This window comes from Geotrypetes seraphini, chromosome 8, assembly GCF_902459505.1.
Source record: "Geotrypetes seraphini chromosome 8, aGeoSer1.1, whole genome shotgun sequence".
NCBI classification, from domain to species: domain Eukaryota; kingdom Metazoa; phylum Chordata; class Amphibia; order Gymnophiona; family Dermophiidae; genus Geotrypetes; species Geotrypetes seraphini.
In genome coordinates, this window is record NC_047091.1 from 98,253,855 (window position 1) to 98,273,318 (window position 19,464).

The following is a 19,464-nucleotide window of genomic DNA, read 5'->3' on the forward strand; positions in this document are numbered from 1 at the left end:
CCAGTGATGGCAGTTCTTATGTTCTTATGATACTTAAACTGCCCTTATAAGGGCGAACCAGTTTTTGGAAAGGTTTTTTATCTTTAGTCACCCTTCCTTTTGTTTTTTCCCTAAATGTTCTTTTTCATCCTACCAATTGTAGTTCTAGCCCTTCTTCCCTTCATTTCCGTTTGTCCACGTTACTAAAAAATTGTCACTTTCCCCGATTTGTTTTTAATTGTTTTGTAATTTACTCTGATACATTGTTTTGGTACTCCTTTGTACACCGCCTTGAAGGTTTGATTAGGCGGTATAAGAAATTTTTAAATAAACTTGAAACTTGATTGATACCACTGAAGTTATATTACTCGGTGATGGTCTGAGGATCCCAGAAGAATCAAAGCCAGTTTTTGATTCTGTATTATAGTGGGATGAAATGTGATATGATTGATTGTCTTTTGAACTATCAATAGTTCAGACATCCAGTAGGCTCACAGGCCTTCTACTGCACACCATCATGGGTATACATTAGTATGCTATTTCCAAACAAATAAAGTGAAGAAAAAAAAATCAAATTCAAATGAGTGCTTTCCCAGTGAGATAATGCTATTCAAAAGTAGTAATACAAAGTTCAAAACCATTTATCTTAAAAGTTCTTGGTGCTTCTTAGATGTCGGTGGAATCAATGTTGTACTACGCTGTGTTAAATGAGTATTTTCTCAATGCATGACGTCCGCGTAAATCAAAATGAGTAGCAATAAATTCAACAAAGGGTTCGAGACTGAGCTCGGTTTCGAGAGCATAAGCCCCCTTCATCAGGAACCTTGCTGTAGCAGACATGAGACAGGTTCTGGAAAGGGCTAAATTAGCACAGCATGCTCTCGTGTCTATAGCCCTTCCTAGTATTGTACATGCAGCGATGATCTGAAAGCAAAACCAGGATGTAGTTATTTGGTGGCGGGGGAGAGGTAGTAGTAAAAACCAGGTTCATTGATGGTGTGTATGGGAATAGCATTATCCAGCGAAAATGAAAACTCTGTGGAGATGGTGATGTTCAAGATGCAGGCTCTATTTTAAAATATAAATTCATAATCCACATAAAATATATCTAGGAACCAAGCCATTGGGAAATATGGGCCCATCACGGTCCGTGTTTCGACAATGTTGTCTTCCTCAGGGGTCCCTAAAAGTCAGCTGCACAGAGTTACGATTCACTATTGTTTCAATTTTTAATCCATGTGTTTTATATCAGGACTTTTAGGGACCCCTGAGGAAGAAAACATTGTTGAAACACGGACCGTGTTGGGTCCATATTTCCCAACGGTTTGGCTCTTAGATATATTTTATGTGGATTATGAATTTATATTTTTAAATAAAGCCTGCATCTTGAACATCACCATCTCCACAGAGTTTTTGTTTTCGCTGGATTTGCATTTTCTGTGGGATTAAGGGTTAATCTCTTGCTTGTTTTTCTGGGAATAGCATTATGAAAGATGTGTGTGTTTTGGGTAGGGGTTTTTTTTGAGTCATGATGCAACTAATTCAGCTGTAAATGTAAAAGGGAGAGGGGATTTTACAACCTGTTGGTGCTCATCAGAAGTGGGTCAGCCTTAACCTAACGGTTCATAGACAAAACCGTGGAAGACAAAGGCGCGCGCTGACAACTGAGTGCAAGATGGAGGTGCGCGCCAAAGAAAATGACAGTTTTTAGGGGCTCCGATGGGGGGTTTTGTTGGGGAGCCCCCCCCCCACTTTACGTAATACAGATTGCGGTGGCGTTGTGAGTGGTTTGGGGGGTTGTAACCCCCCTCATTATACTGTAAACTTAATTTTTTCCCTGTTTTTAGGGAAAAAGTGAAGTTTTCAGTAAAATGTGGGGGGTTACAACCCCCCACAACGCCGCCACAACGCGACACAATCTGTATAAAGTAAAGTGGGGGGGTTCCCCCACACACACCCCCGTCAGAGCCCCTAAAAACAGTTATTTTCTACGGCGTGCGCCTCCACGCTGCGCTCAGTTGTCGGCGCACGCCTTTGTCTTCCGCGGTTTTGACCTGACACCTAACCTAACATCTGGCTGCCTTTCAGCCTAGCCCAGCGTGTAAGTGTGCATGTTAACATCTGTACTGAGGTTGCCAGCTGACAGTAAATTCACATCCTACATAGCACAAAGAATGGAATCAAGGTCAAGATGCCAACAACAACTTGGAGGGGGGGGAGTATGTTCAAAGCTTCAGCACTATGAAGCTGCTGTGTAATCTATTTTTAGCTGCTGAGAGGAGGAAAATTTTACACGAAAATAGCATGGTTCCAATCAAAGAACCCAAAAGCTGGAAAGCCATGATTTACAAACCACAGAGAACAAAACTGTATTTTTAGGTATATACTGAGCTTAAATTATAGCAAACTTGACTCCCACCGTGCATCTGTGGCTTTGTGGCGGGCTCTGTTACTATTTTCTGCCTCTTTCTAAGGGCTGGATTATAACTGCCTAAGGCACCCTTCCCAGTTTGCTTTAGTTCATTTAAATGCTCAGCCAGCGTTTTTTTTTAACTCCCAAAATATGTGATAAGGTTCCCTGTAGATGACAAGAGCGCGCTCATCTCAAGAGTTCTGAAACTTTGTGAACGGTTGGATGAGCACATGGGGTCAGCATGGTAGCTCCAACCATCAGACTTGACTAACACACCAGGATATCTGAAATGCCTGTAATCATAGAAACATGATGGCAGATAAAGGCCAAATGGCCCATCTAGTCTGCCCAGTCGTAAACCTCTTCTGTTAAAGTAAGGATTATATTCAGTAGCTATGCTTAAGTGTTTAGCAAAATACTCAGTTTTGGTGTGTTTTTTTTTAAATTTTTTATTAATTTTTATTACTAACAAAAAGTGCAACTCAATATTCACATCAGTAATAATAAATAAGCACTTAAATACAATCTGTATTAGTACAATAATATATGCCCTCCCCCCTACAATTACCTTAAAGATCACCCTAAAGATACACCCCCATCCACCCCCGGATGTGTCTGAATTACATCAGTAAAAGAAGGCTAAACAGAGGGTCACGTGATGTCATGAGCGTGTGAGGACGTCTCCTCGCTTGCTCCGGGGCTACCCTGCATATTTCTTAGCAATTACCGACGTTTTTCCCCACTTTTCTCGTGGATACGCCGTCTTTTGGGACTTTCTCCTTGCATGGACAGATATATAACATGATCCTGGGACCCCATGCAGGCGAAATCGGCACGTAAAGATCGGGAGTGAGTGCGGCCTAGCGAGACCAAGATGGCGGCGAGCCCCGCGGCGGCGGTCTCACACCTTATGGAGACCGCGCTGAGTGATATAAAGGAGGCACTCGCTCAGGTACTGGGGCCCAAATTAGAATCGCTAACGGCGCAGATTTTGAATATTGAGAACCTGCTGGCGGCTGCGGCGGCTCGCACGACCGAATTGGAACAGCGGGTCTCCACCTTGGAGGATACCACCACGGCTCGAGGTGCTGACCTTAGCGCGTTACAAGCGCAGGTTCGAGCCCAAGCTGACAAGCTGGATGACTTAGAAAATCGCTCACGCCGCTCGAACCTGCGCTTGATGGGCATTCCGGAGACGATAACAGACCGCTTATTGCTGGATGTGCTGGAGCGTTGGCTGCGGGAGGAGTTACCGCTTCCTCCTTCTCTGGGGCCCCTGCGCATAGAACGGGCGCATCGCTTGGGCCCTCACCCTGGCCTGGAAACACGCCCGCGAGTGGTCATCTTGAAGCTTTTGAATTTCAGGCATAAAGTGGAGCTCCTACAACAATATCGAGCTAAGAGGGATGTCTTGAAATATAATGGAACATTGGTCCGCATTAGCCAGGACTTTTCTATGGCCCTGCAAGAACGGAGGAGGCCCTTCTATCCCCTTTGTGCACAACTTTCGGAGCTTAAACAGAGGTTTCAATTCAACTACCCGGCCCTTTTGCGGATCCAACGTAATGGAGTCTGGAAGTCTTTTCAGTCCCCTGAAGCGGCAGCTGAATTTATCAAGCTTCTTGGTAACCCCAGTCCGGGGGAGGACTGACTATGTGGACTTTATTTACTCTGATAGGCTTGATCATGATACCTGATTGCTAGCGTTCTCTGTTTGAAGGGGGATAATGTCTTATAGGCTCTTAAGAGCTTTATATTTCAGCTGGTCGGGTTGGCCCTGGATGAGGCGTCTTTCGTGACCTGTCTTTCTCCCACATGATGGGGGTTTTTGGGATTGTTGGGGGGTATTGGGGGGATGGGTATTTCTGGGTGGCGGCAGCGGCATTACTAGGGCATTTTGTGTTATATCCTACTTGTTGTCTGGGGTTTAGTTTTCCAGGGTTGTTTGCACTGTCTGAATGGAGTGTGTATGTGGAGTCTTGGGGTGAGGCTGGGCGCCCTGGGACATTTCATACTGGAGGGTTCACTTGCTATGGTGTGAATGGTGGGGTTCCTTATGGGTGACCGGACGTTACGTATACTTTCCTGGAATGTATCGGGAATTACATCCCCTGCTAAACGCACAAAAATTTTGTCCCAATTGAAGCATCACTCGGCTGATATAGCTTGCTTACAGGAGACTAGACTCACGGATTTAGAACACCAGAAACTTCGGAGAGGTTGGGTTGGGGACCTAAACTATGCTTCTTCTCCAGGGAAGAGGGCAGGGGTAGCTATATTAGTTAGGAAGGGCTTGCCATGTACAGTCCAGGTCCTGAGACGTGATCCTCAGGGCCGCTACCTTTTGGTGAAAGTGGTTGGACCTGGTGGGCCCTTTAGGTTACTGGTGGGCTATGGCCCTAATGGATATCAACATTCATTCTTTCAAAATTTGGTTAATATTTGTTTACAGGATTCTGATTGTCCACTGATATTAGTGGGTGACTTGAATCAAGTATTAGATTCGGGCATGGACCGCTCTGGGGGCACGGGAGTGGCGCCTGTAAAACAATCTAAGGGCATTCCTTATCTTTGTCGAGCTTTGGGGTTGGTGGACCCCTGGAGGTTACTTCACCCCACTGAACGGGACTATACACACCAGTCTAGAGCCCATGGTTCTTTTTCTAGAATCGATTACACTTTACTTTCTGAAACCTTGTTTGCTCGGGTCTCTGAGGCAACAATAGGCCCCCTTGAGGTATCGGATCATCATATGATCTGGCTTGATGTTGCGGTGGGAGGTCCTGTGGGTCCTGGGTCAGGATGGAGATTTCCCTCATATCTGCATGATGATGCTCACTTCCAGAAATTTTTATTGGAAAAATGGGAGGCCTATTGTTCCTTTAATGCTCAACATATAGATCAACCTATACTATTCTGGGACACAGCAAAAGCAGTGTTACGTGGGGATATTATTGCTTAAGTTGCCTCTAGGACCCGACGCATAGCACATCGTATAGTACAGCTTGAACGCCAGTCGGTGCAGTTAAAACGTGATTTGTTGAACACCCCCACAGTGGCTACTAATGATGTGTATAAAACAGTTCTGGCTGAGTTAAATTCCCTTATCCATGAACGTATAAAAAAGTTGCTGTTTTTTTGAAAATTTCAATTCTACAAATATGGTAATAAAGCGGGAAAATTGTTAGCGTCCGTAACTAAGAGCTGGACGGGATCTAGATACATTTCTATGATACGAGAGAGCTCGGGAAAGACGTTGACTTCAGCGGTGGATATTTCGGCTAACTTTAAAACCTACTTTGAGGCTTTCTATGCTTCACCGGGTCCTTATACGGGCCCCGATGTGTGTGACTACTTGGAGGATGCGGGGATGCCCAGATTATCGGCAGCCCAATATCCCGATTGGATAGACCCTTACATCTCCAGGAGGTATTACAGGCGATACAGAAATTGAAGCCCTGTACAGCCCCGGGGCCGGATGGTTATTCCCCAGAGTTTTTTAAGATCTTATCCTCCTCTATAGGGGGGTCTCTCTTGGATTACTACACAGCGGTCCAGGCCCACGGTACATTCCCACGCTATGCTAATGACGCCCTGATTACCTTGATTCCGAAACCATCTAAATCGCCCACTGACATCGAATCTTATCGACCGATATCTCTATTGAATGTTGATATTAAAATTTTGGCTCGTGTATTGGCGGATAGGTTGGCGCCCTTGTTGCCTACTATTATTGTGCCTGAGCAGGTGGGCTTTGTTCGGACGCGACATTCTGTACTTAATGTTCGCCGAGTGTTACTGGCATTTTCCCAAGCTCAACAGACTCATTATTCTGGTTTATTAGTTGGGTTAGATGCGGCAAAAGCCTTTGACAAGGTTCATTGGCATTATTTGTTCCAGGTATTACAGCATATAGGGCTTCCTGATAGTTACTTGGCGCTGATCTGTACACTTTACTCGGGACCCACTGCCTCAGTATTGGTTAATGGGGTGAGATCCCTCGCTTTTCCTGTGGGCAGAGGGACGCGGCAGGGATGTCCACTGTCCCCCCTCCTTTTTCTTTTGTACTTGGATCCTTTGCTACGAACACTTCAGAGAGATGATGAGATCATGGGGTTGCCAGAAGGTTCTTCCCAGTTGCGGGTGTTGGCATTTGCAGACAATCTTTTATTCACTTTGGGTAACCCCCATCGTTCACTGCCCCGAGCTTTGGACCTCCTGGACGAGTTTCATCTCTACTCAGGTTTAGTTCTCAATAAGCAGAAGTCCTTGGCGCTGCCGACCTCGCCTGAGGTGCGTCAGACCTGGCAGGGAGAGTTTTCTTTACAGTGGGCCCCTTCCCAATTGATTTATTTAGGGGTGGTTATCCCTCAGAATTTGGACAGGCTTTATTCTGCTAATGTTTTGCCCTTACTCCGTCGTACAGCGACCGCCCTTTATAATTGGCGGAAATTTCCCCTGTCCCTTTCTGGCCGAATTGCTCTCTATAATATGATGATACTACCACAATGGCTTTATATATTACAAATGCTTCCTATTATGTTAACACCCACACATTTATCCCAACACAATTCACATCTTTCTGCATACCTGTGGCAGGGGAAATGGGCTAGGATTTCATTATCTAAGTTGATGTTACCAAGTACTCAGGGGGGTTGGGTCTTTTGAGTGTTTCTAGATTTAACCTTGCCTGTCAATTGCGGCATATACATGACTGGTTTTGTAATACTACATGTTTTTCATTACCTGAGATTGAATGTTTTCATTTTCAGCCTTACCATTTTAGCTATCTCTTACATGCTCTCCACTTGCCGGACTTGCCTCTGTTACAATCGCACCCCTTCTTATCTGTAATGCGTAAGGCTTGGAAAATGCTGTGCAAGATGTTGAAGATCCCCCCCTGTGGAACGCCTTATCTCCCCATTGCTGGTAATGGAGATTTCTTACCTGGCTTGGATTCTGCAACTTTCCGGCGTTGGACCGCTGTGGGTCTTCAATACGTGTCACAAGTGGTGCTTCACACGGGTCTTCCTGTCCCCTTTGCTGAACTACAGACACAGTTTCATCTTTCCCCTGTGGATTGGCTTGCTTACCGACAACTACAGCATTACTTGCGGACCTTGACTCCGGTGGTGTTGAGAGAGGATGTTCAAAACAGATTACAGGAAGCTCTTTGTCTTACAGCACAAGAACCCATACCGTTGAAAATTTATCATAAGTTCCTACAGGAGCTTTCTGGTGAACTGGACTTTCTTACCTTGGCCCAGAAATGGTCGGCTGATCTTCAGGTGCCTATCTCCGATGATATGATCCGTAAAGGCGTTCGTCTGAGGAATGCCTCTATATTGTCATCAGTGGAGAGGGAGCGAAATTACAAGTTTCTACTGCGAGCCTTCTATCCACCCAAGAGAGCTCATGTAATGGGGATCAGTACGGGACATTGCTGTGAAAAATGCGCGCAGCCTATGGCATCTTTTGGACACATGTTTTGGACTTGCCCCTTGGTGTCTGCCTTCTGGTTGCAACTGGTGTCTACTGTGGCTCGGTTTTGGGGTTGTTCCTGGAGGATGCATCCGAGTTTTCTCTTCACTCTACAGATTCGTTTTCACCCGCCTCGACCAGGTTGTGCGATCTTTATTAGGAAAACTGTGTTACTGGGCAGGAAATGTGTTCTCTTACAGTGGCTCTCACCTCAGCCTCCTTCTATTCAGAAGTGGAGAGCATTAATGTTACAGCAAATGTTACTGGAACGAAAAGACATTGTGGACATGAATGCTAAAGCAGGTCGGTTATTTCGTCAATGTTGGTATTCTTTTAGTTTGACCTTTACTTCTTATGTTCAACGACAACTTTGGGATATTTGATTTGTTTATTGCTCCTGTTTTGACTGTGTTATTCTTTGGGAATGCTTACCGCTGCTGCTGCCCAGGAGGGGTGGGGGTGGGGGGTTGGGGGGATAGGGGATTGGAGTTGTATTGTGGCTAAAAATCTGTGATTACTGTATCTTGTGTGTTTTCATGCTGGTCTAATAAAAACTAATTTACATTTAAAAAAAAAGAAGGATAAACAAACTATAACAATTGTACAAAAGATGTTAATGGACCCCAAACTAAGTTAAATATTTTAGAATGCCCTAAAATATCGGCATTCATCTTTTCATACCTGTAGCTTAGACAAAAGCTCGCCCACCAAAAGGAAAAATTAAGACGATCACAGTTTTTCCAATTTTGAGTTATCTGTATGGCTACCCCAGTCATAATCAGAAAAGGCCGGCATTTATAACAATCCATGGGGGCTTAACATACAGTACATACAGTTCCACATATATTTACCTCATAAGTCAATGGGATTGTCAAATCCAATATGAGGTTAATCTCTCCCCATATTGACTTCCAAAAGTTGAGTATCGAAGGACAATAAAACAACAGATGATCCAATGTCCCGATGTTTAGATGACAATGCCAGCATCTATTAGATTTAGAACTGTCCAACTTTTGTAACCTAACAGGGGTCCAAAAAGATCTGTGTAACAAGAAAAACCATGTTTTGGGGTTTTTTATTTTTATTTTTTAGAGGGGTTGGAATTTTAGTGCACTTAAAGGCCCTTTTCGTATGTCATGTTAGGTGTTAGAACATGCTTTAACGCAACTAAAAATGGAATACTGTGGAACACACTCAATCTTCTTGTGGTAATTTTCAAATCTGTATACTAAACGCAAGATTTAAAAAATTTTGAGGGGGTATGTCAGGGGAAGAGAGTGAGCATTCTGCACTAACCAGTTAGTACCCAGTGATAGACTGGGTTAGGAACTGGTTGAATGGAAGGCAACAGAGGGTGGTGGTAAATAGGACTCACTCTGAGAAAAGCGATGTTACCAGTGGTGAGCCACAAGGTTCAGTTCTTTTTAACATTTTTAATGTGATATCGCTGAAGGGCTGTTTGGAAAGGTTTGCCTCTTTATGGATGATACCAAAATCTGCAATAAAGTGATGTGGATAGCATGAGAAAGGACCTGGCAAAGCTTGAAGAATGGTCCAGAATTGGCAGCTAAAATTTAATTCTAGGATAGAAACATAGAATATGACGGCAGAAAAGGGCTATAGCAGGGTAATGCGTTTGGGCTGCAGAAACCCAAGGAAATGACATGAGTTTAAGGGGTAAAGAACTTTTGTGCACGAAATGGACTTGGGTGCGATGATCTTAAAGTGGCGACGAGGAAAGCTAAAAGGGTGCTTGGATACATAGGGAGAGGAGTGACCAGTAGAAAAAAGGAGGTAGTGATGCCCCTATAAGACTCTGGTGTGACCTTATTTAGAATATTGGGGTGGACCCACACCTTCAAAAAAATATAAATGGGATGGAGTTGGTCCAGAGGATGGCTACTAAGATGGTCAGTAGTCTTTGTCATAAAGCACTCGGGGACAGACTTAAAGATCTCAATATGTATACTTTGGAGGAAATATCAAAAAGGAGGACTGGAGGGAAAATATAAATGAAAAACAAACAAAAATCACTCCAGTGTGAGAAATACGCTGTCTATGCCTCTTACATAGACAGTGTATTTCTCACACTGGAGTGACTTTTGTTTGGTTTTTGATTTACTTTAGAGGAAAGACAGATGGGGCGATATGATGGAGACATTTAAATACTCACGTAGCATATATATGCATGGGGCATGTCTCTTTCAGTTGAAAGGAAACTCTGGAATGAGAGGACTTAGGATGAAGGAGAAGAGAGAGAGACTAAGAAGTAATCTTAGAAAATACTGGTAGAGGTGATGGAGACAAAAGTGTATCTGAATTCAAGAAAGCTTAGGACAAATACACAGGATTAGTGAATGACATGGGGACAGAATATGTCCCTATCCCCACGGTTAACCACAGGAAACCATCCCCCTGTCATTCTTTAAGGAGAGGGAAGAATCAGAGTATGAATGGGCACAATACTGTCCCTCAAGCCTTGCATTGAAGAATGCTGGTGTAGAAGGACTGAGGTTGAGACAGACACTAAAGAATGACACGGGATGGTTTCCCATGGTTATCCATGGGGATGATGACAAATTCTGTCACCATGTCATTCTCTATACTGGCTCTCTAAGGAAGAGGAAGGGATAGTAGATGGTATGGAAAGGCAGACTAGATAGGCCATTTGCTCTTTATCTGCCTTCATTTCTCTCTATTTTCATGTATTCTGAAATTATTTTAATGATTTGTTTCTCTTGCAAAATACATTAAGTATAACCTTTGGGAAGCACAGTTTTAAAGACCAGAACAATCTTTTTATGGATGTGAATCCATAATTGTGGCCAAATAAAATTGTGTGACCCTCCTGAACATGCATGTACCTATGTATAATGCCCACCTAGATTGTGATCACAAACACAGATTTTGTGACCCCATTTGGGATCCTGAGCCATAGTTTGGGAAGCTCTGCTTTAAATGTTTAGTAAGGGTAGCGTGATATTTACCATAACACCAAACTTGAAAGACTTCAGTTGGTCTAAAATACAGCTGCACGTTTGATTTGTTTTAAGAAGAAAACAGATCATATAACACTTATTCTTAAAGAATTGCACTGGCTCCCTATCACTGAGCACATTTCATTTGTATCAACCAGGATATCTTAGGGCAAAGTTGGCAGAGTACTCCGCTCATCCCAACTTAGATATTTTGAGCTTCCTTGTTTATAAGCAATACATTTGACTTCTTCCAGAAAAAGAACCTTTTGCTATGTAGGCCCTTCAATCTGGAAAACCTTGCTTACAATTTCTGATTTATTAAGAAGATATCTTGCATTTCACAAGGTGCTGAAAACTTGGCTATTCTCGTCAGCATTTCACACTGGTGATGGTTAAATTAAATATTAGTATTTTTCTATCATTTATTTTTAAAATTTATAACAATACATATATTAACAGCTGCCTTAAATCCTGCACGTCTGTTCAAACTAGCATTACATTCACATAAATCCACTAACAAATAATTGTGTTTTTAATAATTTTTGAAAACTGACTTATTCTGCACTTTAACGTGATTGACCTGACAAGGCATCCTAAAGCCTAACCCCTGCTAAGGAAAGCATAATGACTCTGGCGTCTGCATAATGTACTTCCATCTCTCTGTTCTGACCTTAATGATCTCCCTGGTTGATATATAGTACTCCCTCAAAATTCACAGGGGTTCCGTTCCAGGAACCCTGTCAAAAGGTAGGGGAGGCAGGAGAGGGCAGCTAGAGGGCTGTCAGGTGAAGAAAATCACTCGCGGTCTGCTCCGACTGCCTCTTCCTGTAGTAAAGTTGGGCTACACCAATCAGAAGCTGCTTTGATACGCAGCTCCTGATTGGTGTAGCCCGACTTTACTACAGGAAGAGGCGGTCGGAGCAGACTGCGAATGAGCAAGTCCGTGATTCACGAACTGCAAATTTGCGGTTCGCGGACCCAGTCATTTGTGTTTCAGCTCTAGGCCTGCATCAGGGTCTATAACGTACGAAAAACGGCTTGACAAATTACAGCTATACTCGCTCGAGGAGCGCAGAGAGAGGGGAGACATGATCGAGACGTTCAAGTATCTTACGGGCCGCATCGAGGCGGAGGAAGATATCTTCTTTTTCAAGGGTCCCACGACAACAAGAGGGCATCCGTTGAAAATCAGGGGAGGGAAACTACCAGGTGACACCAGGAAATTCTTTTTCACTGAAAGAGTGGTTGATCGCTGGAATAGTCTTCCACTACAGGTGATTGAGGCCAGCAGCGTGCCTGATTTTAAGGCCAAATGGGATCGGCACATGGGATCTATTCACAGGGCAAAGGTAGGGGAGGGACATTAGGGTGGGCAGACTGGATGGGCCTTGGGCCCTTATCTGCCGTCTATTTCTATGTTTCTATAACATACAAAAATATTTTTGTTTGTTATAGACCCCCTGATTCAGGCCAAGAACCGAAACTGTCAGTGTCGGGTCTTTTTAGTGAATAAAGAATCATCTGTCCCAGTTCTATAGGTGTGTACGCTCGTTTGTGGGTGTCTTTTCTGTGTATTTTGATCCCTTTCTGTGGGCTGTACTTGTTTTATGGTAAGCCAGTGCAATTGTTTTAAAGTAGGCATTATGTGTACTGAACATGAAACACCAGTGATTGGCATAGCTGCAGAATTTATTAATAACTGCAAGACCCTACTCTTTGAATTTGCTATACTAAGAAATAGGGCATTACAGTAACCCAGTCTCGCCAGTGTCATCCCCTGGACAACAGTCTGAAAGTCAAAAGGAGATATTGTGGGTTTTAATCTATGCAGCAGATGTAATTGAGCATAACCTACTTGAATGGTCTTCAATACTTGACCTTTCATAGGGCAGAATCCAAATGAACCCCTAACTGTGGATCAGGATCTCATGAAATTACATCCCTTCCTGTTAGTAGTCTAATAGAGCTAATTTCTAATCTAATCAGGACTTCTGATTCACACTTTTCCAGTACAGGTTCAAGGCGATTTATAGGTTAAGAGGCCCATTTAGCAACTTGGGGACATTTTTTTACAATACAGAGAAGGAAAATACTAGGGAAGGTTACATTGTTATGGGAAGGAAACAACTAATGTAAGGATTTTCAGAAACTCATGTTATAAAGTGACGGTCTGCTAAGGCAGCCGTTTTGATACCGAATCTAAAAACAAAAGAAATTCCTTAAAAATGGTGCATGCAAATAAGATTGCCGGACAGAAAAACCCATCAAAAAGAAAAATCCACTCTCCCTCTGCCCCTGTGTTGTGATGCAGCGGAGAGATGTCCATTCTCTCCGCTGCATTACAACACCCCTTCCCTAACATCCTGGCCATGACCCCCCACCCCCTCCAGCAGCAGGAGAGATGCCCACTCTTTCCTGCTGCAAATTAAAAAAATAGTTTAAAAAAAAAATCCTGCCCAACCCTGACTGGAATTCCCCCCCCCCCAGCAGGAGAGACGCCTACTCTCTCCTGCTAGTAGTGACCCCCCTCTCCCATTTCCGCTGCACCCCTCCCCCGGCTGGACGGAAATGGACATTCTCATTGCTGCTGCGTCGACTCAACCCGGTATTCCCCTCCCCAGTGCATCTTGGGATGCACCAGGGAGGGTCCTAAGGCTCAGATGCCTAAGGTCCCATCTATGGGGTGTCCAGGCCAATCAGAGCGCTAAGACCCTTCCTGATGCATCCGGGGATCTCTGATTGGCCCAGGGTGTTTAAGGCTCCCAACCATAGGAGGGAGGGGGGTCAGGTTGGGCAGGATTTTTGGTTTTCTATCAGTCTCTGACACTAACTGACACCCCTGGACCAGTTGTTTTTTTAGTCACCAAAAGCCGATGCCGCTTTTTAAAAATGGTTCGGCATTTTTTTAAGAATCCACTGGAGGGCTCATTTCAATGTTGAAGAGCCCATTTGCATGTCAGTGTCGGAGACCGCTTGAAACCTCACTAAAGATGGAAATAATCTGTTTCGATAATCCGCCGCTGAACTGCGTACAGGCTAAACTGCTGGAAAACAGTTTAGTAACGGCATTAAACTTTTGAGAATCTTTCTCTACGTTTTGATAATTGTAAAGCTTAATTGCTAGCTAATAAGTAATCTGATTGTAAAACACTCTTAAACCTTATGTACTGGGCTGTATATAAAGTAAATGAATCAAATCAAATTAAGTTGTATTGCATTTTCCAATTTCAGCAGTCACTGGATGGCTTAATGCATGAAGTATCTTGTCTCTTACAGCTTCTGTTGACCAGAGGCAGCTGCTTCCATCCCGACTGGTTGTAAAGGATGAGAGCATGTTGAGGAACAGAAGGTCGGCCAGCCCAGTCCTACTGAGCAATCAGACTTTGCCCGTTTCATCAGGTGAGCTGTGCAGAAGGCGGCCTCGAAACCAGCTCCGCAAATCATTGTGTTCTAGCTTCTGTTTTCAATTTGGTTTTGTTTGGTTCATTTCTGTATGTTTTGTAGAATCTCCTGGTCAACCAGATGCCCGGCCTGAAGCCCTGCTCTCCCCCTCTTCGCACCAGAGTGGACCTAATAGTGCTCATGTTGTGACATTGCCGGTTCCTCCTCCGCCATCGCTGCAGTCCAGTACTGAAGATGAGACTGGGAAAGAAGCAGTCATATTTTTCTGATATACTAGTTCCAAGAAGGTTGTTGTGAAGAGCCAAAGCTTTTGGGGGTGGGAGTGTCACACAAGGTCTGCTGGTGACCCAATTGGACGAGTGCTAGAATAGATTTGGACTGTTCCGTGGCCCAATTTATAACGTAACCACAAGAAGAGGGTGCTTTCATGGCCCTAAAGATCATCTTTTTTCTTGAGATATGACTCATTCTATGTATTTTCAAAGTACAAAATCAGAAGGGGCAGATGTGTTTTTCTTTTGTTTTTAATTTTTATTTTACTGATTGGCATTCAGTGGTAGCTCTTGGCATGTAAATTGTTTATTTTTCTACTTTTTTTTTTTTCCATTTGTGAGAATTAATTTTCTGTGAGAAGATGCTTCTGTCAGATTTTTAAGCTACATTTTAACACTAGGACCCAACATGCTTATCAGATTCTCTGGCCACGCTGGTCTTGCTCTTTTAATGTATTATAGTATCCATCTTTCTACAGTGTTGAAGTAGACCCAGGACTTTGGCATAGTGCCAAGCCAGTGACTGGATAAGTCTATATTCTCTTGGCATTCTGGCAACCAGTTTACCGCTTTGTAGTTCCTGGATACCAAAGAAAATGAAGGATGTTATCATGCTTGTGGCTCCAGCACTGTCTTTTCCTATTTGTGTGACTATCCGATGCCATTGGAAGACCGAAAACTTCAGATAACCTTAGCTGCGAGTGAGTTTTCACCCCACTCTCAAATAGTCCTAAAATAAGAAACCAAACTGGCTTATATTGAAAAATGATTATTATGTATGAGTGAGTTAGAACAACTAGCAAGAGCCAAGACATGCCAGAGACCAAGAAAATGTTGCAAAGAGAGACAGGTCTCTGGGTTGTCACTGGCCTGCTTATAAATATCTTTCAACCACATCTTGATATTATATTGTACCCTAACAGCTCCAGAGGATGGCTTACTTTGGCACAATGCAAATGCAGAGAGCACCAACACTAAATTTGAGATTGAGATTGTACCTGGTTCGAGTGAGATTCATGCCTCTCATGGTGTACACAAAACTGATCTACTTGGAGAGAAATGACTGAAGAATGAAAGAAATCTCACTTTTGGTGCTTGGGGGAAAAATGTCATGCAGTGTGTCTCCGAAACATTGCATAAAGTTCTACATGGAGTTGTTTTTTAGTCCATGATGCATTAACAGTAATATAACAGGACATTTCTGTCTACCATCAGCAGAGAGATAAGCAAAACCAGTTTCTTAACATTCACGCTTACTGGGAAAGAGTTCTGGTGTTGCTTGTGGATGCTGGAAAGGTTCCAATATTCATAAGTGAGTTAATTGATCAAAAGACCACTTTAAAAGCAAATGAAAAAAATAATCATGTCATTCTTGAGGTTTATCAGTAACTGCATCTATTTTATTTTAATTTGGCATAAAGTGTTTTTAAGATGGGGAGAGCCAAGATCTGAGAATGTGACCCATCTTTTGGAGAGTTCAAGATGCAAAGGAAGAAACCGATTCCAAATCTTTATGTTGGTTTTGTGAACTAGATCTATTTTCTTTTTCTAATATACAGTTCCTCTTCCAATTCTGTTCCATTGTAAACATGGACTGGCGCTTCTGATTTTCCTGAGAAAAGAGGGCGGGGGGGGGGGGGAAGAAACGACTAGAAATCGTTGCATCTAGGAAACAGTTCTATAAGTGGGTACAGTAGACTCTGTTAACCGGCACCCATGGGGATTGGTTGATGCCAGATAAATGTAGTTTCTGGTTACTTGAGAGTTATATACCCCATACTATGCCATACCATAAACTGTTCCAGACAAACTACTGGACATGTGGTAAACAAAGTGTGGGCGTACTCAGGTGTGGCATGCCAAGTTTACACTTACATTTCTGCCAGAAATTGATTTTATTTTCATTTTTATTTGAAATATTACAGTATTTCTTTGATTTATTTTTCTGGTTGCTTGAGAGTTCTAGTTAATTGAGTTCTTGTTAACAGAGAGTCTTCTGTACCTCTGTTTAGGTGCCCTGATGCTGCACGGTGAGGCCATGATTCTGTAAAAGTCCTAAATTTAAACGCTGATATTGGCCCCGTTCTATAAAGCGTGCTTAGGTGGTGCTCAGTGTTCTAACTTTTATGCATCAGTTTATGCCGGGGTTTTCTTTGGCTAAAGTTAGGCACCTAATAATACACCCCCCTAACCACACCCACTTTTAGTGTAGGCTTTTTTATCTAGGCTCCTGCCTTTTATAGATTTGAGTTAGGCACCTGAATTTCAATTATGTCCAATTAAAGCTGATTGTGAGACGTCACGTGCCAGTATCAGCAGTGGTGCAGTAAGGGGGAGGCGGACCGGCTCAGGTGCCATCTTCATAGGGGTGCCAGTGCCTCTTCTCTTCTCCATCTCCCTAGCTTACCTCTTAAAACAACATCTTCCACCTGCTTTTCGCGCCGGCGAACATTTCAAAAGGTCCGCAGGGGTGGGCGCTCAAGCAGCGGAGAAGACTGGGGAATGCATGGCATGGCGATGCCAGGTGCTACCATCTCGGGCGCCAACTCCCCTCCCAGTTATGCCACTGAATATCAACACTGATATTAAGCCTGTTCCTCAATTAAATTGTAATTGCTTAGGCATTAAGCGGAATAGAAAATTTTAAAATAAATTAGGTGCCAATATTGATGCCTAACATTAGGCAGATTTTATAGAATCAGGGCTTGAGAGTTTGTTCTTTAACAGCAGGTGGGGTCGGGCTTCTGTTTTAGAATACTGGAATAACCCACCTCTGTCGTTTATTAAAAATGTAATATACTGCTAAGCCAATAAAAGGATCTAGGACAGGGTTGTCCAATCTTTTGGCTTCCCTGGGCCGCATTGGCCGAAAAAAATTTCTGGGGCCGCACAAACGCTGCAGCAAGACAGAGGAGGGAGCCAGCAAGATGGTAAACACCCGGGGGCAGCAGAGGAAAACACTGCATTGCCCTCGACCGGGGCCACACAAAATACTTCACGGGGCCGCAGGTTGGACACCCCTGATCTAGGCTGTTCACAAAGTCTAAATTCATAAAAATCAAAATAAGAAAAGAACTCCATAAAATGATAGACCTATTATATTCAAATCAAGATCATATCATATACCACATTAAAATTAATTTACTTCCTGGATTAGTGCTTATAAGGGTATTAATATACCTTTTCTTCATCCTCAAACACTAACACTTTGAAATCCTTCATCTCTAATATACTTAGGTTGCTCGTTCCAAAAGGAAGGGACTAACCAAAATAAGGCTTTCGCACATGTTAGTTCCCAACATGCTTTCGCTTTAAGAGGCACGACCATTCTGAAGTCCTGCATTGATCTCAGAATTCTTCTAAGGCTATAAGGAATAAGTCTTATGAGCTGTTGTTAAAATCCTAAAATTAATCCTATGCTTAATTGGTGAAAATGTCTAAATAGCATAGTGATGTGATGAAATTTTGTGAATGCCCCTATTTGTTTATTTATTACACAGCTTTTATACCACTTTATCCATTGCACTAGGTGGGTTACAACAGTGGCCTTAGCTACAGGTGAGCCTGGATGGGCACAAGCCCAATGGGGGTGCCTTACTCTCCTCTCCTCCCTCCCAAGTGTACCTCAGAGGTGCCCTGGCAACATGCAACAGCCCCACAGGCTTCCCTCTGCTGTGTCCTACCATTGAGGAAACAGGAAGTAATATCAATGAGGTTGGAATGTGGCAGAGGGACTCCTACAGAGGTTGGCCTAGGCAGCGAAGATTAATTGCTGTGGCCTCGGGGATGCCACCGGGAGGAGACACTTCTGAGGTATACTGGGGCAGGACAAGGGGGTTTAAAGAGGGGGCACATGCTGGTCTTTGGGGGCAGGGAAGTTGAGAAGGACAGAGGAAATGCTGAGTGAAGGGGGGGGGTTGGAAGGCCCATCTGGCTACACCACTGGTTTACAAAATAACACACATAATAAGCAAAAGTTACAAAACACAAAATAGATAAATACTATTAAAAAAAATCCATCTTTAAATAAAAGCCTGTTGAAGTAGGACCACTTTCAACTGTTTTCAAAATTGTAAAAACAAAATTCATTTTACGCAACTGTTCTGGAATAGAGGTCTGCACGGAAACGGGGATCGCGGGAATCTCGCAGGTCCCGCAGGAATCCCCCCCTAACTCACAGGACTCCCACGGAGACCCCCCTCTAGCCAACGGGACTCCAACGGGGATGAAAGGCGTGGAAGCTGGGTTCGTCCATATAATGGACATGTCAGCCTTAGTAAAAGAGGGGGTTTATAAGTTAATTACCTGAACAGAAAACAAAAAAAGGGTTCCACAAAGAGATTCCACAAGGAAAACGGCAGCGCAAACACAAAAGAAACTGTGGAATTAATGATCCTGTCAGAAGTAATTGCTGCTTTTTATGGGGACGGGCGGGGATGGAGGTAATTCCTTGCGGGGATGGGTGAGGACGGAGAGGATCCTGATGGGGACGGGTGGGGACGAAGAGAATCCTGGCGGGGATGGGTGGGGACGGAGAGGATCCTGACAGGGACGGGTGGGGACAGAGAGGATCCTGGCGGGGATGGGTGAGGACGAAGAGGATCCTGGCGGGGATGGGTGGGATTTCTGTCCCCGCGCAACTCTATTCTGGAAGTATTTTCCAGCTCCCTCTAGTCTACATAGACCACCTTTGCCTATAATTTATTTAATCAGATTTGTTGTTTTTTTTTTGTTTAAATCTTTTATTAATTTTCCAAAATTAACAAAAATGCAGTACAGTATCAATACAAACAACATTATTCATATATGCATTTATAATCAATCAAAATCCCCATAGCAAGATAAAAAAAAAAACCACCCCACCCAACCAATACCTTGCAAGATATGTTTAAAAGATAGAACAGCTAAAATGAATTTCTCTGCAGAATGTAGTGCTTGA

At 43.4% G+C, this 19,464-nt stretch overlaps 1 protein-coding gene across 4 annotated transcripts in view; it reads left to right on the top strand.

The window, feature by feature from the left end:
- The window catches only part of ARHGEF18 (Rho/Rac guanine nucleotide exchange factor 18), a 250,998-nt gene extending 234,654 nt beyond the window's left edge, over positions 1 to 16,344 (top strand). For all 4 annotated transcript variants that reach the window (XM_033956918.1, XM_033956915.1, XM_033956916.1 and 1 more), the window contains 2 exons: positions 14,128 to 14,250; positions 14,356 to 16,344. In XM_033956918.1, the coding sequence (XP_033812809.1) occupies positions 14,128 to 14,250; positions 14,356 to 14,522 (290 nt within the window). In that variant the 3' untranslated portion in view covers positions 14,523 to 16,344. The remainder of the gene's footprint in view (positions 1 to 14,127; positions 14,251 to 14,355) is intronic.
- The last annotated feature ends 3,120 nt before the right edge of the window (positions 16,345 to 19,464 follow it).